Below are 23,187 nucleotides of genomic sequence, written 5' to 3'. Positions count from 1 at the left end.
TCCCACCAGCGATGAACCAAAAAAAAAAAAGGCAACACAAACCCCAAATCTTGTTATGCCATTTCTCCGTTGGCTGGTTGGTTGGATGGCCCAAAGCCAAAGCCAAACCTAAACCAAAATCCCAACTCCAAGTCCCAGGCCAAACCCAAGCGAAGACAACTTAATGCGCCAATTAAATTGCCACTACTTGCGGACCTCTGGCACTCTCTTTTCTTTTTTTTGGTTTTTTTTGTTTATCTCATCTGGATGATGCTCAGCAATTGTTTTCATGCAAATTTCTGTTTCTTACAAAAATACTGAAATTATTACAATAAAAACCCAAAACGAAAGGCCCCGGAATCGGATTTTACTAGTTAATCAAGTCCAGGCCAGGCCGCCTTTTGTCACAAGTCCAAGTTACGCCAATATTTTTATGACTTTGAACTTGAACTGGAAAAGCTTCAGGTTTTTTGTTATTGTCTCCAAAGAAATTGGAAAGGTCTCTCAGCTTCCCTTGATAATGTAAACGCATACGTTTCACATACCCTTTGTGAAAGGTTGCTCTCCCATGGCGAGACAAGGTCGTCCAGACCATGATTTTCAGTGTGGGAAACAAGGCTTGCTTCGAAGTATGGGGAAAAAACAGATCAGAACTACTTTTTGAATACGGATGAGTTGAAAAATGAGTAATATAATTGAAAAGTACATTACAACAAACTGCAGAAAGTTAAGTTCATCTTCTTGTGATGGAATAATAATAACTTAATGTATATAATGGTAAAAATACACTGATAACTTCTAAGTTATAAGAGTTATAAGAGTTAATCACCGTGGACGGCTGTCCACGTAGTGACGATGTTGAGTATTTAAAAGATACATTCCAAAAGCTCTACTCAGAGTTATTTCAGGAAGGAGAACCTCAACTCAATGTAAAACACTAACGAAAAAATAGCACTAGATTTACTATTGTCAACAAAGTTTACAAACACCTACAAATTTGAAAAACTAATAAAGCTGTATTTTAAGCGTATCAACAAAATGCATTATCATCAGTCAAAATGATAAGTGATAGAAAGTGGTAAAAATTCCAGATTTAAAATATAAATCTGAAATACCTTTTGATTTACAATCCCTGCTTGAAACATTTGTTTTAATCACCATCTCAAAGGCAATCCTTATCTATAATCGATTATGCAAACAATTTATTTGCTTTGTTGAAATTGATAGAAAAAAAATTGTTTTTAAAAGGCGATTGCACACTGAATTTGCATTAAAGCATGCTTTCTAAATCAGGAAACTTAACCTTTAGGCCAATTATTAAACCTAGTCTACCCTTTTCTCGTTTTTTCTCGATTTATTTTTTTTCCTGCAGCAGCAAATCTTCATCTTTATCTTTCCGTTGGAGCAATCTCAGGCAACCTACACCTTCAGTCACACTGCACACTGTTTGTGTAGAGACGTGCGGTGCCATTGGTGGTGAACTCTTCTTTGTTTCCCCTACTCACAACTCACAAGCCACCTTCGCCTTTGGCTTGGGTTTTAACAACAAGAAAAAATACTCAACTTCAACTCCAACTCCGATGATGGTGGCGATATTCCAGCTTGATGCAACCCGAAGAGCAAGTGGCTGCTGCTGCTGTTGCTGCTGCTGCTGCTTTTGCTGGTGTTGCTGCTGCTGCTGCTGTGGTTGCGATATAAAAACCGCGAGCATCGCCAGCGCCATCCGCAGTAAGAGGCGCGACTTTTGAACGCTGACATCGCTCCGAAACCGTATCCAAAATCAAAACAAATATCATATAGAGAAAATAGAAAACTAAATCGGTCGTGTTTACCCTAAGTCACAGATATATAAATATATATATATATATATATATTTTTCGTTTTTTTCTTGTGGTGCATTTGCAAAAAAAAAAAACACTGAATATTCAAAAGTGTAACACACTATATAACCAAAATTGAATAGTGTGAAAAACTGGCAGTGAATGCGCATTCATAGTTACCTGGAATCGCCATGAGATTAGCATTGATATTGGTAAGAGTAAGCGTAAGAGTAAATTTAGAGCCTGGGAGATGATTACACAATCTGTTTTGGAAAACCCGGAAATCAGAGACCCACCCACCAATCGAATTGTGCATTTGTTGTGCGGTGCGGTGCGGAGCGGAGTAAAAACTAGTCGTCGTCGGCTGACAAATTAATTTGCATTCAAGTGGTGCAGTTGCAAAGCCGGCTTGGTCAGCTGCGAAAGTGGTTTCAGTTCACTCAACCAGGCGGAGGATGCAATGAACTCCCACCACCACACCACACCACCATTACAACAACAACATACATGATCGCAATCTTGACCCCTTCTTCGTTCGCTCCACTGACTGCCCTTCTGCGAACTTGTACAATCAACGAGTCAATTTGAATGTCCATGTCCATGTCCATGTCCATGTCCATCAGGTCGATCAATCAACACGCTGAGGGAGCTAGGCTGTCTGTCGTTAATCGTCCGCTAATTGGACGCTAAATTCCACGGTAGAATGCCAAACGATTGGCCAAGTGGCCACAACCAATCCGTTTACGCAAATGTGCGCACACACAAAGCGAAAATATGGAGTAGTTATGGCAATTCAAATGGAATATATTAAATAAAATACTAAAGTAAATTAGGAAACTATAAAGTAAAGTAAATGCTCAAGGTCATAAGATCTTGCATTTCATTATGTATCACTTAAATCAAGGGTCCATGATCTATAGCTTTTAATTTAATGACGATCTTTTATTTAATATATATAGTTTTTTAATGTTTTTCTATCATCTCTTCTCCTTCTCCTTTTTCTCCTTATATCTTTAATTTGGGGTTGTAAAATATGATATTTTGCCGTTATATCTTTCTGAAGCGATTTCTTGTCCAAATGCTTGCAAATTATTTAAACACTTAGATAGTCACAACAATTGTTAAATAAATATTTAAATATTTTTATTTAAAATATGAAACTTGTAACAGCACATAAATAATTAACATTTTAGAAAGAGAACTAGGTTATAGCCAAACCAAACTGTATCCGCAAATTTAGAAAGAGTTATTGAAAATTTTCCAGCACAGAGAAACAAATTTTTAAAACCATTTTTATAAGGAAAATAACTTTGTTTTTCCTTGATTGGTAATACATATAACTATCCTAAAATATTATTAATATTTCCTAACTCTTTTCAGTGCCGAGAAAACAGCCGTTTGCATTTAAAAAATATAAAGATAATATTTTTATGATTCTTAGCATCATTTTGGATCAGCATAAAAATTTGATGTTGAAAAACGTAAAAACAATAATAGTTAACTATATTATTACTGTCTTTTTGCTTATATTAGCACTCATTAACATTACTATCTACATCTTACATCAAATTGATTTCGAGTTTTTTTTTTTTTATCGGTGCAGAACTCGTTTTTGTGGTCGCCACTCGTGTGGTTACATAAAGTTATTACACTCCATTGGTGGGGTAAAAGAGGAGGGGAGGGAGGGAGGCCCCACTCAGCCACTGGCAGGATAATCTTTAGTTGTCTAATTTACATTTTATTGTTGTGCTTGGCTTTGATGTTGTTGATTTTGCTACTGCTGCTGCTGCTGCTGCGGATGATGCAACAAGAAAGGCGAAAACAATAACCAAAAACACCGCAGAAACTAAGCAAAAAATAAAAAAAACCAAACCAAGTCCGACTAATTTGCACGCGTTGCGTGACGATCGTTTGCCCCGAGTTTTGGTTTGCTTGTAATTTTTGTAATGTCGGGAATGGGAATCTCCATCTCTCTGCCTCGAAAATCACCCACAAAGTCAGTCGATTCTTTCCAAACGCCAAGTGAAAGGCGAATCCAAAGCCCGAGATGCAATTAAATTAAATTATTACAGAAAATAGTTGGCAGAGATAAACCAATGCGAAAGACAGATCTAACTAGTTGATTATATAAAAGCTCTTTAGCTCTTTGGCTCCCACAGCTCATGCTAACGTTTTGACAAAAATTCGTTGCTGTTTGTTGTTTGTTCGTGGCTGTTTTGTGGCAAGTCAGCCGAAAAACTCTTCCTGCTTAACGGCCAAATAGCAACTGCTATATGCCTATGTGGCAGTAACCAAGCAGTAACGACAACAGCTATTAAAATGACTTGACACACTGTCCCAGTTTCGGTTAACACACACTAACACTCACTCACTCACTTATTGGCTAGGTAATTGAGTGACAAAATGCAATTAAAACTTAACTGACCGCCAGATAGGCGAATTAATTGCTGAACATGAAAAACTGGGAGAGTCGATTGCAGCAATAGCATTTTGCAAGTTATAAAATAAAAATCTAAATAATTTGTATATTGTCTAAAATACAATAGTTTTTTGTTGAACATACATCAATTGCATTAATAACAACAAGAGCGCAGCTGGTTTTGCAATATTGCTTAAAATATAATAATTTAACAATATTAATTACGACCAACAAGAGCATTTAGCAATAATAAAACAATCTTAATCTTTTTTTTAAGTGCAATAGGCCACTTATTTTGCTATATTGTGAGAAATGTACATTTAGCCTAACAAGTTTAATTTATTTTTAACAATCAAACTGACATTTAAGAGTTATAGGTAAACTGGTTTTATTAAACATATTCTTAGACTAATAACCCATAAATCGCATTTATCAACAACAGTTATCGAGTGTAACCCATAATCGTCACCCAGATAATCGCCGTTTTAAAGCATCGATCGTATATCGCACCATTAGCAAATTCAAAAGACTGAAGACACGAACTGCCAGCGAGTGCTTAACTCAAAAGACTCAAAAGATTCAAAAGACACGAACTCGACCACAACGAGATTCAATTACAACACCAATTCGCTTTGATAAAATGTCAAATGTGAAACCTCTTCTCCAGAGTGTGCATTGTCGATTGATGGTTTAACGATCGCCTACTGAGGAGAGCGAAATCGAGACCACACTCCCCCTTTTGTTTTTTCTTTATTGTCTTCGCGCCTCTCACCTTGAGCCCAAACCCATTTTGGGCCGAAACAAAAGCCGCCGTTTTGCACAATTCACGTTGCTTTCATAGACGAAAACAAAACTTGGAATAAATTGCAACAATGAACTTGATGATCAATCAATATGAAAATTACCAATGTGGCAAGAGTGTAGAACAGTTTATACTTTGCTGCTTTTTTATTTATTATTATTTTTTTTTTTTGAAAAATATAAGAATTTAAAAATATCTTGTATCTTTTTTTCCAGGGCACTCTGAGTGCTCTTCTGTGCCTGGCCAGCGGATTGAGCCAGTCGGATCCGAGCAGTTCGAAGGGCAATGGCTTTCCCAAAAAAGTGACCACCCTGAAGAAGCGTCCAACCAAAACGCCCACCACGGCGCCCATTTCCAGCAGTAGCAGGGAAACCACTACGAAACCCAGTAAGCCACGCGTGAAGATTGTCAAGTCCGCAGGCCCTAGCAGCACCAGGAGCACCACCAAAGTTCCGGCGGCCTTGACTGAGACATTTGGCAATCTGCCCGCCGATGATCTGGAGTTTATCAAGGAACTGGACAAACAGTTCAAGCTCCATGGCGACAAGATCAAAATCAAGGTGGAGAGGGATAACTCCACTAGTGCTAGTGCTGGTGGCAAGAACAGCAAGCGAACCATCGACGGTGATTTGGGGTAAGAAAAACGATAAATGTTGCAACGTACCCAATAATTAATAATGACATGGCATTTCTGGTTTGAAAGGTACGGCTACTCACATGCTGGCTACGATTACACGCCACCCAAGTTCATGTTCTATCCGTACTCGCAGCATGACATCCCCTCCGGCTTTGCCCATCCGCAGCCACTGCCGGAGGAGCAGGAGGAGGAGCCACAGCAGCCGGCACAGCAGCATCACCAGCATCCAAGTCACGAGCAGGTGACCAGCGTGACCATTGAACCTTCGTACTCGTACGAGCTAAAGCCCCAGACCAGCTATGAAACGCATCAGTCGCCAGCACAGCACACTGGCCCCGAACAGCCACAAATTGATCTGCCCCAGGATGAGGCAAAGGGTTCAGGTGGTGGTGCAAGTGCTGGCTACCAGGAACCCGTCATTGTGCTGCGAATCCCGGGACCCGCCAAATATGCCGCCCATTTGCAAACCCTTCTCCAGCAGTATCTCGAGATCAGAGCGGCCCAGTACCTCAGCTTGCTGCAGGAGGCAGAACAGCAGCAACAGCAGCAACACCACCAGCAACATGTGGATCCCCAGCCGCAATATGGACCACCAGAACCTGCCCAATACCACCAAGAAGTAAGCTATGCCCACCAGTTGGCACCCACGCCGGCACCCCTGCAATATGCACCCATTGACGATGTCTATCAGAGCTACAAGGGGCGCCATCAGCAACAGTTGCAGCTGCAGCAGCAGCAGCAGCAATATGAGCCGCAGCAATACTATGCACCCATGATGGACTATCAGCAACCCACTCAGTTCTACTATGCCCAGCCACAATCTCATCTACAGCAGCAACCGCAGCTCTATCTAATAGCAATGGCCCAACCAGAACCAGAACCACTGCAGCAACAGCACATGCACCATCAGCAGCAGCAGCAACATCATCATCAGCAGCAACATCAACAGCCGATATATGTGCCGGAATCTGATCCACCCACAGGTCCTGAGGGTCCGGAACAGGAAACCGAACCGGAGCACAGTCTACCCATCACGGAGAACAATCCACGACCAACCCACACAAAGGTCATCTTCAATCCCTATCCCTATCAACAACAGCAGCAGCAACACCAGCAACACCATCAACACGAGCAACATTTACAGGCGGAAGAGCAACAACATTCTGACCTCGAGGTGGAGCAACAGCAGCAGCAATCGGAGGGCGAACGTCCCTTCAACTACCATGCCCATGGACTCAAGATGCGTCCGGGCAAGCGGGCAACTAAGCCCGAACCACTGGAACAGATCAGGGAGTATGTGAGGGAGAAACTGGGCGCCGAAATGGGTTCGGCTGTAGAATACAAGACAACGCAGCTGCTCGAGGGCTAAACTCCTGATCCTGGGGGGATGGGTTGTACACTAGAAAGAATACATTTACTGGCTGCATAAATTTAGAAAAATAAAGCAAAATCAAAATCTAACGAAATAATTTTCCAACTTGACTCTGGGTTAAGTTTGAAAATATATTATTTGCAAGTGCCGCAAGCGCCTGCTTACAAAAATATGCTTTATGAGATGATAACTTGCCTCACTTTGAGAAGCATCACGAAGAAGAAATTGGCTTCAGTACTGGGAAAATATATAAGTTTAAAATATATATATATACACCCAACCATTTTTGCAAGTGATTTAAAAACGTTTAGAGATTTCTGCGTCACTCTTTTGTATTCAATGATAAGCGAAGTAGATTTCGAAAATCTCTAGAGAACTATGCCTTATTTTACTTCAGGATAGGATTCATGTTTTTAAAAAAAGATAAAGCAAACGTAACAATAAATTTTAATACAATTTGTTGAAACTATATTAAATCTTGCCTATACTTTTGACTTCACGTATAAATATGTTTATTTTGTTGTAACTTAAAAGTCCTTAAATCTTGCCAAAGTATTTTATTATGGGGCCACACTAAGATCCAATATATTTTGTTAAAAATTCTCTAGAGGTTATAGAAAGAAACCCCAAATAAAAATACATCAAGCCAGTAGTAGTTTCCAGTGATATAGCATCCCCCTAAATGCTCGTATTGTGAACACAATTTGTGGTTGCTTCTTGTGCCTGATATATCCGTTCATTAGTATTTATTCCAAGTTGGAGGAAAGGGAAAGGGGAGATCCTGGGGGCCATCCTCCAGCTCCAAACTCATCATTTAAAACCGGTCCGCGATCCTTAAACCACAAAGCAAAGGCATATTTCTTTGGGGACGACAGCAGCTTAATGTTTCACATTGTTTTCCCCCCTTTTTTTTTGGTAGAGAGGTGCAGAACTGGGCTTCATCAATCCGCACTTTCGCTTTTCATTATTTTGTACGACGTTTTTTTTATTTTGTTTGTATTGTTAACCAAGCAAATGTGCTGCTGATCATGTGTGCAATATTTAGTCTGTAAATAAATGTGCTTTTTGACTTTACTTATACTTACATGTATTTTTCTACGATTAAAACGAAAAAAAAAAACCAAAAAAAAAAAAAAGGATTATAAAACAAAACCTAAAGTCTTCTCATTTCAAACGGGGAGTTAACCAATTCACGGAAGTCACGCACAAAACCCATAAAAATAGCATTGATTCCAACATAATTTAAGTGTTAAGAGCCGAATGAGCGCGTTACAAAATATTTTTTGGAAAAACAAAAGGCCTGAATTGATAACTGACATGCAACTTGCAGCGGCGCTAAGTGCCGTTGGGAAATCCAAGAAGAAATTTTCGGCGAATGGGAAGTTTTCTTTGAGAGGTCATTGCTTTGATAATGATAACAATTTTTAAACTAAATTTAGTAGAAAAAAATTACAATCACAATTTTTAGGTTACGTTTAAGAGAAACCAACCTTATTTGCTATTCAGCTCTCTTGTTATCTATCTGTAACTTTGTAAAAAAATAAAAATGGAGATCTTCAAAATTTACAATCTAATCCATCGACTAAAATTTAAAAAAATTGTGCCGATATATTTAGATATAAAGAGAATCTGTCTAACTGTAATTTAAATTCGTGTCATAGATACATAAATTCAATTTGTAAATAATTTTTAATAGAGCTCCATGCTGATTCACTATTAATTTGAATAACTGGGTTTACCGAGTGGGCTTGAGCTCACCCCCTGTTGCGTCCAGTGGTCTAGTGATCTAATGCGATTCGCTGAAATTTGCCGCCCCACCGAGCGGTGGCAAGCACTTTCACATGGCAGTCTCTTCCTTTTTACCACATCGCTCTCTTGCCACATGGATGTGCTTTACGTAAACAGATTCGTCGAGATACTGCCGCCGAACAGGCCAAACAATTAGCATAATCAGCTGCCGCAATGGCTGGTAAATTGTGCCAATTTCTATAATTTTGAAATGCGGCAGCGCCGCCTTACCGTCGACTTTCCACTCGAATTAAAAAAGTGCTCTTCTGCGACGACTTCCGGCACTCTTTGGGAGATTCGCAATTCGCGACTCGCATTCCCATTTGCAATTTGCATTGCCATATGATCCTCCAGTTATCGGGATCGCTATCTCAAGACTGTCCACTTTTTTATGAAAATCGAAAGTGCGCCATCGCTTGCCATTGTTGTCACGGTCTGGGCTCTGAAGTCTCTGGGAAGTCTGCCAAGTTTCTTTCCGATTCGATCCCAGTACACGCCCAATTACACAGCACATGTACATCGGGTCGGACTCTTCCCCGTCCGGAATCTTATCAATCAACAGCATTATATCCCTTTCAGTAGGTTGAAAAAAAAAGTTGGCAAAAACTGTTTGCTTTATGATCTAAACGATGATCTCTCTCGCTCCAACAATGGACCCATAAAACACTGGCTGTAACTGAAACAACGACGGCAACAAATTAATAACTAAAGCGATACAGTCTGATCCACAAACTTTACATTTTCAGACATAGTTGAAGCGTTGCAGCTGCTACAGTGGAGCAAAAACAAAATTTAAGTCATAGGGAAAATTAAAATTAAACCATATTCTGCATCTACTATCTCATTATACCCTGGTAAAAAAACAAAGTAGTGAATCCAAATATTTTGTTCTCATATTTAATAACTTTCGCTTCGAATTAATGTAAAAATTGAAAATTTAGTTTAAACATAAATTATATAAATCTTAAATGAAGTGCATTTATGCATTGTATTTAATACTTTGATTTTATATTATATGCAAATATTTAATAATAATAATTATAATAATATTTAATATTTACTATTAAGTGTAATATTTTGATTTAGTATTAAATGAAAATACTAAACACAATGCATATAAAATTGCATAATCAGTTTTTTTTTACCGTTTCATTTTTTTATCAGTGTACCTTTTTATATCCACTTCTGGGGTGAAAAGAGCACAAAATCAAAACTTTTTAAAATGCACCCAAATATTAAGAACAAAATGTGCAGATTTCTTCAATAAAACAGAGCTTAAAAACTGTTCAAATTTTAAATCAGTTATCAATTTCGACCACTGTTCATCCTTGGTGGCAGCCAATGGATTTAGTAGTGTTTCTGCAGTCTTTTTTTGGCCACATAACGGGGTACGGAGCACTAAAGCTATATAGCTATATGGCAATCGCATTCGACTGCTGGCAAGGTTGTTGATCTTCACACATGTGGAGGGGCTTTGCCAGCATTTGCTTTTGTTTTGCCGCTGCAAAACTGTTTCGCTTTTATTATTACGGCTATTATCGTTAGCGTTAAGTGTGGCAAGTGTTGCTGTTTCAGTTTCATTTTGTTGCTTCTCTTGCAGAATATTAAAATATAAATCACACGCCCTGTGGGCCAGGCCAAATGCTGAATAGAAATCCCCGGCCAGCACGTAAGGGAAATTAATCAGATGGCCAAAATTCGATTTCAATAGCAAGTTTTTCCATTCGACATAATCGAAATTAAAATCGCCTTTGTTTGCTTTTTTTTTTTTGGTAATGAGAAAAGCTCCGTTTAAAATCATCATAAATCAGCAAATACTTGGCTCCTTGTTAATTATTATGCACTGAGCCAGTGACCATGAAGCTAACCACAGACTAGAGAGCTGCTGCAACGACCGCCAAAACCACCAGTCGTATCTTTATGCTATGGCATCCTCCTTTTTTTCCCATGTGTCTTTTGATGAAATTACCCCGAAATTGCAAGTCGGATATGTCAAGATTGGATCAAATATGTTGTAGCTGGACTTAACATTTCTCAAAAGATTTAATTTATTCTTTTTTTTTTTAACGTATAACCTTAAATATTAAATCCAAACATTTTGTACTCAATCAAAATAGTGGTAATTATAATAATTAGTTATTTTAAGTATAAAAATATACAAATTTTTTTATATTTGGTTTTAAATATCTGAAAATGTAATTTAAATTTAAATTATATTTTTAATTAAAAACAATAAATTTAAATCAAAAAGGAAATATTCTAAAGTTAATTTCAAAGATATTTATTTTCCGCAACTGTCGGCATTCAATTCATAAAAGTCACATTATTGCAACAAAAGAATACTCCTAATAACTTAAGTCGATGGGTTAGTAACTCCACTTGTACTTCCAAGGCTATTACCATGTATTTTCCTGCTATCCGTATGCCTAGTGGATGGGTTAGTCACACCCCGGGGTACGTTACTTGTCGTTTAGCCCAATAAATTCCTTTCGTGGCAAGGATTTTACAAGACAATTACGGGTATTACCCCTCGGTGTTTATCCGGCAAACATTTCATTGAACTGTTTTGTGGTATGGGGTTTGTTTGGCTTAGCTTATGGCTTAATTGGCCATCAAAGTGGCAGCTTAAACCGAGACCGAGGAGACCGAAACTGATGCCAAGAAACTGAAAACTGTAAGCTGAAAACGAAAAACCAGTTGTCCTCTCTCTTTCTCGCTGGCCATCCCATATTGCCTTCCTTTTCGCACCCTATCGCGTTTATAATAGTCGAACTTATCACGCATACGCCGTGTTGTGCGTTGATGGCTTATTACGATTCGAATTGTCATCGAAAGTGAAGCGATCTTTTTCTCCCCTTTTATGTCTCTTTCACTCTCTCTCGCTCTATCTCGCTCTTTCTCACTCTTTCTGCCCGTTGCAGCACTTGCACTTTTCTCGCTTTTCTTTGGCGCTCACATTCGCATAAATTTTCCGCTGCAGCGGTCCGCATCATTATAAAAGCCTCGCCTCGCCAGCTGGCCGCCAACAATCGAAGTTGAGACTCAGGCGCGCCACAATGTCAGCGCCACGATCCCGTCACCATCATCAGCACCATCATGCGATCCACCAAATCCATCACATCCTCAGCCGGCGACAGTGGTGCCTCTTCCTTTTGCTTATCGTAAGTAGAGCTCTACTGTATCCCAAGGATTTGGATCTATACGAGACCGCAAGGGGTACTTTGTTTTTTTTTTGTGACCCGCGATCAAGTGATATTAAGTGCATATTAAAAAACTAACTTGTTGATTTGTGATACTTTTGCCTTTTAATATTGCAAACTCATAAAAACCAATCCAGGATCTCCCACACTGGTAAAAAAAATAGTCTGAAATCCATATCTGACAATTAACATCTTTATATTTCATATTGAAACTTTAAATCAAATGATAAGATTGAAAACCATGCATATTTAATTGCATTATTTTCTATATTTTTTGTATTATGTTAAAGTTTGATATTTAGAAATTCAAATCTATTCCTAAAAAAGTCAATTGTGAAATAAAAATAAAATGTAATATCTCCATATTTAAAATAGAATAAAACCGCAATGGATAAGAATAAAATAAATATATAAATAAATATTAATAAGACATTGGAAAAATTCTAGACATATTGTTCAGTTTGAATTATCTAGATCAAAGTAAATTATATTTAAACTCTACTTTCGTTTAATAGAGAATTTTAAATTTTTAAATTTTTTTAATAAAACAAGCATCAACCAAGACATAAATTGTAACAAATAATAGTAGAGAATTTCCGAAAAGGGACACACAAGTTGTTTAAATCTATTTTTGCAATAGGTGTTTGATCGGATGCCAGGGTCGGATCCCCATTCCTCTTTAACGAGATCCATTTTGCGATCCGAAATTGCGTGTTGCAAGTATTTCATGCCAATGTTTCATTGCCCCCTCTTCTGGCCGAATGGCCATTGAACTTGGCCAACTGAGCTTGGCCAACTCAATCATACAAAATTGAGCTGTCAGTCGTCCCCTCCTTCTCCTTGTTTTATTTTTATTTATTTTATCCTCCTCGAAAGCGAAAGTGAATTGGCTGAGTTTAATTGGTTTTATTGCGATGTGAGCACAAACAAATGGGGCCCAAACGAAGTGGCCAAGCGGAGTCCCGCCGGATAATTAGCATCGTTTGAGAAACCACGCACAATCATATTTTTCTTTTAAGAAATCAATTATACCTATAAAAGGTCCTTAAATCTGCATACCCCTAAAGTTCCTAAACTATTCAGCAAGAATTTTAATTTTTGTATAAATTCAATCCAGTAATTGAATTTCTACCATTAAACGTCCTAATTTATTAGGGAACAGGAACTTTAAATCTTATTGCTTTTTATATTAGTTTAAAGTAGGTTGCCCTACTTTACAAGTTCAAATTACATTTAACCATTTTCGTTTAAAGATTGTCTTTTGATTTTGTAGATCAAAATTAAGTCCAGTAATTGAATTTTTTTTTTTAGATGTCAACACTTTGCAATGCCGTTTCAGTGACCTCAGGAACCTCGGGCAACAGTCGCCGTCGTTCGGGAGGGTCAGTAGGATCAGGAGGAGCAGGTGTATCCTCTTTGGAGGACACTGGCGATAAGACAGTGCCCGATCAGCTGGCTTTGGCAGCTAATCGTCGGGGATTGGATGATCGAGTCTACCCCAGGCGGGGATCGGTGATACACAGCAGCAGGCCAAAGGAGGCGTCTAGCAAAGGTAATTTAATTGTCTTACATTCCAAAGCACTTTATTATATGTTTCAGTAACAAAAAAAAATTAGAAAAGAAAGGAAACAAGATTTTTATAAAATGAAAGCCGGAGTATATTAGACAACAACAAAGTTTTAATTTTTTTTCATTAATTTTCCGATTGTTTTTATGGGAGCTATATGTTATAGCTTTCTGATCCGGACTGTTTCGACTTATATGCTAACTGCAATGCACAGAAGTAGAATTTTAAACAGATAACTTTTAAACTGAGACAAGTTTGCGTTGAAATGGACAGACGGGCGGACAGACGAACGGACAGACGAACGGACAGACGAACGGACAGACGAACGGACAGACGAACGGACAGACGAACGGACAGACGAACGGACAGACGAACGGACAGACGAACGGACAGACGAACGGACAGATAGCCATGACTTGATTGTCTCTTTTAGGAATGCTGATCAAGAATATACAGATTTTCAGTCTACATTTTTCAAATATTGAAAGAGTTTAATCAAAGTGCCCAAAAGTATGCAAATATTTACGTATTGTAGTTCAATCTTTTTTACAAGTCACCCATAATAAAAATTTTTTATATTTCCCAGATTACAGCTACGGTCAGGTGGAACTGAATCTAGTGCGCCCAGAACAGGAATCGCATCCGAAACTGATTGTGAGCAGCACAACCGCAGCATCCGGATCCGGTGGCTCTGTCAATCTGGAGGACTCCCAATCGGCAGCCGAGTATGTGGTCAATGCCATCAAGTTAGCCTACAAACAGCCACCGGTGCAGATTCAGCTCAAGAGTCCAAACCAAAATCAGAATCAAAATCTGATTCAGAATCAAAATCAAAATCTAAATCAGAACATTAACCTTAAGGAAATGCAAGCCTCAACCCAGAGAAGTTATCAAGAGCAGAGGAACAGGGAAAGGGAGCTGCTGGAATTGCAAATGCACAAGGAGCTGCAACAGCAGGCTTTGATCCTGGCCTCTGGATCCTCGTCGCCATCGTCGGTATCCCTAGGATCGGCCTCCTCCGCCTCTTCACCACCATCGCCCGCTTTGGCACCCGCTCCCGTCTACGAAAAGGAACCGGTGACCCGGAGCTATGAGCTCTATGAACCCTCCACCGAGGGTGAATCCCAGATTCAGGGACAGGAGGACATTGAACGGCACTATCGACCCAAATACAGTAATAACAACCAATATAACAACTATAATGCCCCCTATCAGTACAGAAATCTGGAAGCCGAGGCCGAGGAAAAAGTTCGTGTATCTGCCTCTACGGAAATTCCCAAATCGGAGATTATGAAACAGATTGAAAAGTCGGTAATCAAGTATATGAAAGAACTGGAGGCGGAGGGTAAAATCATAAGTACGCCTCAAGAGCCGGCCACGCCTCCGTCGTCGTCGCCACCACCACCGCCACCACCACCGCCGCCGCCGCCCGCGCCTTCGATTACCAAGACCTCCTACTACAAATCATCGGTCAACTCCGGAGCTTACCATATACCATCTTCTCACTCTGAAGAGAAACGCTATAGCAGCAGTACAGTGAGACCCAAGTATACGGCACCACCAACGACGACGAAACAACAACACCACCAGCAACAGGTCTACCACCAACAACAGGTGCACCACCAGCAACACCCACAGCAGCAGCACCACCACCAAATAGCTGGGAAACTAAGGAGCTCTTCTTCGATTTCAAAACCCATCCAGCAGCAACAGCAGCACTTTCAATCCGAAACGGAAACGGCCTATCAGGCACCCGATTTACCCGTTGACGAGCTCAGTCCCAATGTGGAGTTCATCTACAAGATCAAGACACGAGCTCCGCTGCAAACGGCCACGGTGAAGACCGTTTCGAAACCCTACACTCTGCCCCTGAAGAGTGCCGAACATTTTGATCATGGTGCGGCCTTGAAAAATATCGAAGAATTCGATCTCTCCCATGTGGTGCCCACGCCAGATCGGGTGGAAAGGGAAAGGGAAAGGGAGAGGGAGAGGGAGAGAGAGAGGGAAAGAGAGAGGGAAATCAGGGATAGAGAACGTGATTCTCGCGAAGATCAAAAGCAGCCGCACAAGTTGTACTTCAATTCTGAAATCTATCACGACATCAATGCTTTGCCGTACAAAAGTAAAGAGGCAGCTCTGCAGGAATATCGTCATAAGCTCAAGGTCGGTGGATCCGGGGAATTGCATCCGGATTATAAAGGGTATTCCGGTTATTTTGCCGAGCCCGAAGGCGAGTTGGAAAACGAATCCAAGCTGGTTCTACACGAAGACGATTATCCCTATCAGTATGTGTTGAAAAAGGAACCTCTACTCCAGGATGATCCTGATCTCTGGTTGGAACAACAACAACAACAGCCTCTACGCCTTGCCCATGGCCACGCCCACACGCACAGCCATGCCCATGCCCATGGCCACGCCCACTCGCATAGCAGCGGCAAACATGCGAGTCTCGAATACGATAGCTATAGCCCTAAATTCAATAATAATCCCGAAGGTTATGGCTATCAGCATACGTACAAGGTCAGAGGTCAAACGGTAGGCGGCAATGGTTCAGGGAGCGTGCCCATCGCAGGGGGCGTGGCCACGGGAGGTGGTAAGCGTGGAAAACGGGGCGGAGGTGCTCATCCCAGACAAGAGGCGATTAAGAAGCAACTGCGGGCCACGGAGGTCAAGGATTTGGAAGCAAGTTTGGCCTTGAGGCCACCGCCCAAATAGTTAACCCCTCCCACCCCCCAAAGACTTACCCCCTATCCTCCCCTTCCCCTTGTAGTTGATTTTATGCCAGAGTTTCGAAGTATGGTTGATTGTATATGATATTGTTTTTTTTTTGTTTGTTAGATACCTAAGTTTAAGTATGATTATTTATTGTATGGCCAACTAGAAAAGCGATAAAAAAAAAACAAATTACCCAAATAAACGAAATAATAAATGAATAAAATAAATGAAAGAGAATATAAAACAGATGATTTGCAATTATTTTGTGTTCATTTAAACTTTTAATTATCGAATTTTTAATTGGATGGATTAATTGTCTTAAATAATGATTTCTTATTTTCTTAATTTTATACGAATTTTGATTAAAATATATATTTTGTTTGATTAATCAAGTTAATACTTTACATAATCAAGATTTCAAGACAATCTGCCAATGATTGTGTGGTCTTTAAGCGAGTGAATCATTCATTTCCATGCCTATTAATATAAAAAAACTTAGAAAATGAAAATGCTGCCCATGCCGTTTAAAAACCCTGCCATAGGGTATATTAACTTTGATTAGAAGTGTGAAATGCAGTTAACGAAACGTTCCCTATAGAATATATAAGTTCTTGATCACCACAACTAGAACATCTAGATATTATTTGCCTACTATAATGTTTTTATACAATTTCGAATCCATCTTATATAAATAACTATATCCAATAGCTGTTATATATCTGCCTTACGCAGTATATTAGCTGTCATTAATTTTGGGTATAACTGCAAAGGTATTAAGACTTCGGCTTACTTAAGAAAACTTCCGTTTATTTATTGGGTTTTCATTTTTTTGTTTGGCTTTTTGTTTTGCTTTTTGTTTGGCTTTTTGTTTTGCTTAACACTTCGCTTTCATTTACACAGCGGTGAGTGTTTGTGTGCGTTCGATATAATTAAATATTTTTGCGTACAATTATAAGGCAGCCGCCCACAGGCCCACAATTGTTTTGATTGAAAGATCCAAAGATTCAGCCTCGGATTGTGTAAGACAAAGTAAAAGTGCCGCCGCCGCCTTTGATTTGCATTTAAAAGTCTCACTAAAATGCAAGTACATCCGCAAGACATTAGTGTTTTACATTTTTATTTTTAAGAACCCAGAAGAGATTTCTGGGCGAGAATCTGTTGTTAATGGCACAACGCAGTGTCAAATATTTCAGTTACGTGAGACTTTGTCGATTTATCAGCAGCCCAAGCAGAGCAGCAACAGCAACATTGTGTCTATTTTTTGTGGCTCAAATTCGGCCCCCGCTAACGCACAGATTTTATTCAAGATCATATGGTGTAGTTCGGTGGTCGTTGGTGAGTATAAAAAGTATTTTCACTGGCCAAAGCTAGTCATTGCTCACTCAGCATTCAAGCCCAAAGCCGAAAAGATGAAGCTCAAAGCTGGCATGGTGAGTGTAGTGTTGTCAAGTGAATCCTTTTTTTTTCTTTTCATGTTTTAATCAATCAACATTTGCAGACCCTCAAGCTCTTTGCCCTTTTGGGTTTTGTTTGCTATATCCAGGCCGTAGTGGTTGGCCCCCAGCAGCATTTGCAAAATAATAATCGAAATGGCTATCGTTACAATGGCCCCGCCCACAAATATCTGCCAGCGGAGGTATCGCACAATGGCAGCAGCAACTCGGACGCTGATCGCCAACATCAGGAGCAAAATCATCGTCAGCAGGGATACAATGGTCCCTACAACTCGCAGCATTATGGCGGAGGACAACAGCAGCAGCAGCAGCAGCAACATGTCCAGCAGGATGACTCCTGGCAATCGGTTTTCTCCCAGCAGCAACATCAGAGCTTGGGACACCAGCAACATCATCAAAACTCTGAAAGCTATCAGCAACATCAGGGCTTAGGACCACAGCAAAGTCATCAGAGTTCCAGTCAGGAGCATTATCATCAAAGTTCCAAGCAGGAGCAACATAATTTGGGTTCCAACCAGGAGCAAGATCATCTGGGTTCCAGTCAGGAGCAACATCATCTGGGTTCCAGTCAGGAGCAACATCATCTTGGTTCCTACCAGCAGCAAAATAAACATCAGGTTTCCAGCCAACAGCTCAACGAACATTCTTATGAGCCAGCTTATTCCCAGCAGGACCATCAGCAGCAACAGCAACAGCAGCAGCAGCATCAGCAATCTTGGAATTCAGTGCAGCAGCAACATGAACGCCAAGAAGTTGAACCCTGGCAATCTTCGCAGCATTACCAGCCGCAACAGCAGCAGCAACAGCAGCATTACAATCGCTTTGAGCAACAACTGCCGTTGCGTGGTGACCTTTGGCAACCCATTCGCGAACTTGACCTGGAGAAACTTCCTTCAGCCGAGGCGCATGCCAATAGCCACAAGACAATCGCCTCGCCAGGGCTGGTGCCAAGTTACACGCTTTCCAGCGATTTGGAGCACGATCGGTTCATTGGATTGGATGCTCTGGACACTCGTCTGCTGACCCAATCTCTGCCAGATGCCTATCGCAAGCAGATCTTCTCCTCGCCCTCGGCACCAAAGCAGCAGCAACATGAGCAACAGCTGGCTGGTTCGCCAAACGAGAGTTTCCATAGTGGATCCCCTTCCGCTTCTGGCTACCTGCAGATGCAGTCCCACTCGTATCAACTGCCCTCAACGCACAGCACCCACAGGGAATGGCCACAAAACGAGGAGCAGCAGAAACAGCAGCAACAGCAGCAATATTCCACTGGCAATCGTCAGTACTCAGCTAGTGCCTATGCCGTTGCCCCTCCGTATCTGCACTCATCATCTCAACCATCGCAATCTTCCAAGAATAGCTTGACCCATCCCAGCCGGGATTTCCAACCACCCTACTACTAAGCAACCAAAATCCAAATACCACCTCATTGAACTTCTTTAAAGGATCTTGCCGCCAAAAGATCCTTGAGCATAGTTACAAAACCGTATTGTCAAATACCATCTTCAACATTTGCATTTCGCAGGAAAAGCATTGTGTCTGAAAAGCAATAATATTAAATATTTAAGCAAAAAGTGTACAGATAAATACATTTTAAAAACTTTTTTTTTATATTTAATAAAGCATGCATTGGAAAAAGAAGCTATTTTTTATTTCAGATTCGGAAATGGGAAATTGTTAAAATTTTATAAAATCTGGATCTTAACAGTTTCGTTTTTTTTAGCTACACATAAAAATGCTGTAATTAGTATTTTCTCAGCTGTTTGGAATATTTTTTAACCCTCATAATGAGATTTTTAATAATCCATAAACTAAAACAATACACACTATTGTTATTTGTGGTATAAATAACAATTAAGGCTGTTTTTTTTGGCGCTCAAGTGATATCATCCCAAACGGGAAGCAGCCACGACCTTCGTAGCTGTAGAAAAGCCAGCGTGGCTAATTTGATTACGATTTTGGCAGATAATTGCGAGAATTATGTGATTTTCTCATACCTGCTTATATGCGAATTATGCGCCATTGAAGGGCCACCAAATTAGAGACGATTTTAGGTTTTCTCGAGCGGGGCTTCCGCTGGCCAAGTGAAGGTAAAACAAACAGAAACCGCACCTGAAAAAAAAACACCCGCAAGTCTGCAGTGTTGCAGAAATGATAGTAACAGCACGGCAGCAACTTTCATTGCAGGAAACTCTGGCAGCAACAAGTAAATATTGCATTCGCAGGCAAATCCAGTGCTCTCTTTTTGGCACATTATTTGTTATGTTCAATGCTATGGTTTCGATCAAGTCAAGTCGAGTCATCGAAATTGAAATTGAAATGTTACCGTCGTCGTCGTTGTTGTCGTCGTGCGAAAGCCATCAATGGACAGCAGCAGCAACGCCAAAAAAACTGACAGCAGCAAAACACCAACTGCCCATTTGCTGAGGCTAAAACTGGCACTTTCCTTTTTTTAGTGCGAAAATGGCTATACGGAAGTTGGGGAATTTTACAAAATATGAAATGAAATAAAGAGTTTGAAGTGAAATATATTATTTAAAAGCCCTAATGCTGATATTTCCAGAAAAAAATACTTAAGAGATTTACGCAATGATCCACAAAGATAATGTCACATCTGTAAATAAAACCACAACAAAAGTGCCGCAGTTAACATACTACTTTCATGCTGAGAAAGAAAACCCCAGACACAGAAAAAAAAAAGTAAGTAACAAAAATATATATGTATTTCACACTTTTCTCCTCACTCGCTACTGCGAAAATGATCATCACATATAATACTATACTATTTTCTGTGCAACCAACAGCCAATTTCTCAAGTGGAAAATTTTTACGTTCGAAGGGCGACGAAGAGCAAAAGTCTGCGGCTCAGTTACATGGGTTGTTGATCGCACAAAAGACAGCGATGACAGCAGCACCAGCAGCAGCAGTAGCAGCAACAATTTTCAAACTTGCAACATTGCAACATCGTTTTCGCAAGCGCCAAAAACCGAAAAATCATTTAATCAGAATGAGGTTTAATAATAAAACTAGAGAGTTTAAACTGTTCAAAAACTGGGCGTGTTTTGATGATCGTGGTGGTGTGCAATCGAAAGGCAGCAATTGGATGCCAGATTACGCAACCAAAAGGAAGAGATTGAAGTGGAAGGTGAAGTGGAGTATCGGTTGCAACGGAACCAAAGATATCAAATGACTTTGGTGCATTTTCATATATATGCCCGAGTTGTGAGGGCCACTTCAGGCATTTGCCATCGACAATCATCTTAAGCTGCATGCTCAGGATTTTTCCAAATGCACATCCTACTGATCCTGTTTATCTGCTGTTTTGCATTGCTGATGGCACAGCAGCAGCAGCAGCAGCAGCAGCTACATCCCTCATGGCTTTACTCGATGCCCTGGCGTCCTTTAATCCTGCCCACGGCAACTCCATTGTCGGGTATTGCTCAGCTGAGTCCTGGTTACAACACGGCTCCCCAGACATTCCCGCCAGTTCCAGAGGACCAACAGCAACGGAAGCAGCAGCCATATAACCTTCAACTGCAGCAGCAATATAAGCAACAAATCCAACAGCAATATCTACAGCCTACATATCCACAACAGTCCATTCTAGTGGGTTTATTCGCACCACAGCTGCAGGCTCGTCCATTGGTAGCTCCTCCACAGGCAGGACATTTCAGCCTGCCCTTCAGGCCATCCCCCTTTGCCGGCTACACGGATGACGAAGATGCTGGGGGTCAGGGAAATGGCATCCAGGAGCAACAACAACTGGAGGAACCTCCCTTCCCTGCCCATTCCTATAACAAACCAGTGGCGGAGAGATCGGAACAGTCAAGGGGAGAAGAAGGTTTTGAGAGAGCTGTTGCACCGCTAAGCTATGTATATTTATCACCTAGTAATTTTTATAATCTGGTAAAAAGTTAGGCTAGCTAGTCTCTAAATAATAATAACAATAACCTTATGAATAACACTTTTTTTTGTTTTTAATAAATTAACGAGAAACATTAAAACATTTATTTAAAAAAAATGTAAATGTGCGCTTTTCACACATAACTGGAAATGTTAATTTTACCTATACCATAATTAATAAGCATTTACATCTCATGTTGATTCTCGATTTCTTCCCACACGCACACACATTCACTCTCTGGGGGTCTGGGTACAAATCCCAGTTTGAAATCACATTCCCAGGCCTAGTTTAAGTCCAAGTCAGGGTCTGGGCCAATGTGTAAGGCCCGCTGATGCTGATGATGACTCGCCCACTGTCGGATCTCTGGCAATTTGTTGCCACTTTCAAATGCCTCAATTACGACCGTCCCGTGTCGTCTTGTCTCGCACAAGTCGCAAATCGCCAAAATTATAACTCGATCGACGTGGCAGGTGTGACCTTGGCATGCGGACTGCGCAACTGTCTGGGTGCCAGGCAATTACATCAACTAAAAGCTCTGCGGTGGCACACGACTGTTGAATGTTGAATGTTGGCAAAAGAAACGGGCACAAAGCGAAAACAAATCGTCGGGGCAGTAGAAGATGAAGTTGCAGACGTACCAGCAAGTACCATCACTTGTACAAATGTAGTCTTTTGACTAAGCGAACACCAATTAAATACAAAGATTCAATAAAACAGTTAGGGTGTTCCATTTTTTACGAGAGACATTAAAAAATGTATTTACATAGGAGAAATAAATATATTTCTACAAATATATGAAATATTGATTATAACTTTCTCCACAAAAATTCATAGTTTTTTATAAGAATTGCAATTGGTATAAATTTACAATATCCTACATGATTTGATGCGCCTTTAAAGGCTCACATACCATGAGTTCTAGCCACAGCTTTAGTGGTTCCATTGTTTTATGTGAATTAAATATATCTCAAGAATAAATAAAACTATTATATAATATATGGACAAAATTCATCGTTTTCTATAAGAATTATCAATTGAACTAATTTACAATTTCCTACATGATCTGATGTGACTGTTAGGGCCCACATACCATCAGTTCCAACCACAGCTCTTGTGGCTCCTAAGATGGGAACTCATTACTTCTTTAGGTATCTTAAGTATTAATACAACTGTTAGGGAAAAACTACGCTTGATGGTTGCCGACTGACTAACAGATAACCCAAACCATGGACAAAGTAATACAAGTAAAAAAAAAGGGGCAGCAAGGTGCACATCATTCATCGCCCAGGGACGTCGACTGCATACATAGATATATCGCCTGTGTTTCGGACCAAGTCCATTAGCTAGATAAGGGTCAATACTAAAGGGATGGGAACGTGGTACAAAGCGTCATGAAAACGCCCAAGCTATTGCCAAATCGTAATCCCCAGCAGAGACCCAAAATAAAATCCCAAATGATAGCAAATCAACTCGCTTTTCGAATAATAAAAAAAATCGCACAGCTAAAAAATCAGCAACAATTAAACGGCG

The 23,187-nt window shown here is 40.2% G+C and overlaps 5 protein-coding genes across 6 annotated transcripts in view; 4 read left to right on the top strand and 1 right to left on the bottom strand.

Moving 5' to 3' along the window:
* The window catches only part of LOC128265124 (uncharacterized), a 190,890-nt gene that overhangs the window by 166,574 nt on the left and 1,129 nt on the right, over window positions 1-23,187 (bottom strand). The gene's annotated exons all lie outside the window — the stretch shown is intronic.
* LOC128265123 (activating signal cointegrator 1 complex subunit 2 homolog) lies at window positions 1,847-8,109 on the top strand. The gene is made up of 3 exons (XM_053000943.1): window positions 1,847-2,011; window positions 5,236-5,654; window positions 5,724-8,109. The coding sequence occupies exons 1-3, from the start codon at window positions 1,991-1,993 to the stop codon at window positions 7,024-7,026; spliced, it is 1,743 nt and encodes a 580-aa protein (XP_052856903.1). The 5' UTR covers window positions 1,847-1,990; the 3' UTR covers window positions 7,027-8,109.
* Window positions 11,839-16,481, top strand: LOC128265121 (uncharacterized). The gene is made up of 3 exons (XM_053000941.1): window positions 11,839-11,978; window positions 13,329-13,569; window positions 14,171-16,481. The coding sequence occupies exons 1-3, from the start codon at window positions 11,874-11,876 to the stop codon at window positions 16,297-16,299; spliced, it is 2,475 nt and encodes an 824-aa protein (XP_052856901.1). The 5' UTR covers window positions 11,839-11,873; the 3' UTR covers window positions 16,300-16,481.
* Window positions 17,626-19,339, top strand: LOC128265126 (GATA zinc finger domain-containing protein 10). The gene is made up of 2 exons (XM_053000950.1): window positions 17,626-17,729; window positions 17,798-19,339. The coding sequence occupies exons 1-2, from the start codon at window positions 17,709-17,711 to the stop codon at window positions 19,154-19,156; spliced, it is 1,380 nt and encodes a 459-aa protein (XP_052856910.1). The 5' UTR covers window positions 17,626-17,708; the 3' UTR covers window positions 19,157-19,339.
* Window positions 19,905-22,101, top strand: LOC128265117 (uncharacterized). Its single transcript, XM_053000936.1, has 2 exons — window positions 19,905-19,959; window positions 21,019-22,101. Exons 1-2 carry the CDS (start codon window positions 19,905-19,907, stop codon window positions 21,669-21,671), a joined length of 708 nt encoding a protein of 235 aa, XP_052856896.1. The 3' UTR covers window positions 21,672-22,101.

Source organism: Drosophila gunungcola, unplaced genomic scaffold, assembly GCF_025200985.1.
Source record: "Drosophila gunungcola strain Sukarami unplaced genomic scaffold, Dgunungcola_SK_2 000095F, whole genome shotgun sequence".
NCBI classification, from domain to species: domain Eukaryota; kingdom Metazoa; phylum Arthropoda; class Insecta; order Diptera; family Drosophilidae; genus Drosophila; species Drosophila gunungcola.
The sequence above is the reverse complement of the archived record's forward strand: the minus strand, read 5'-3'. Positions and strand labels throughout refer to the sequence as shown.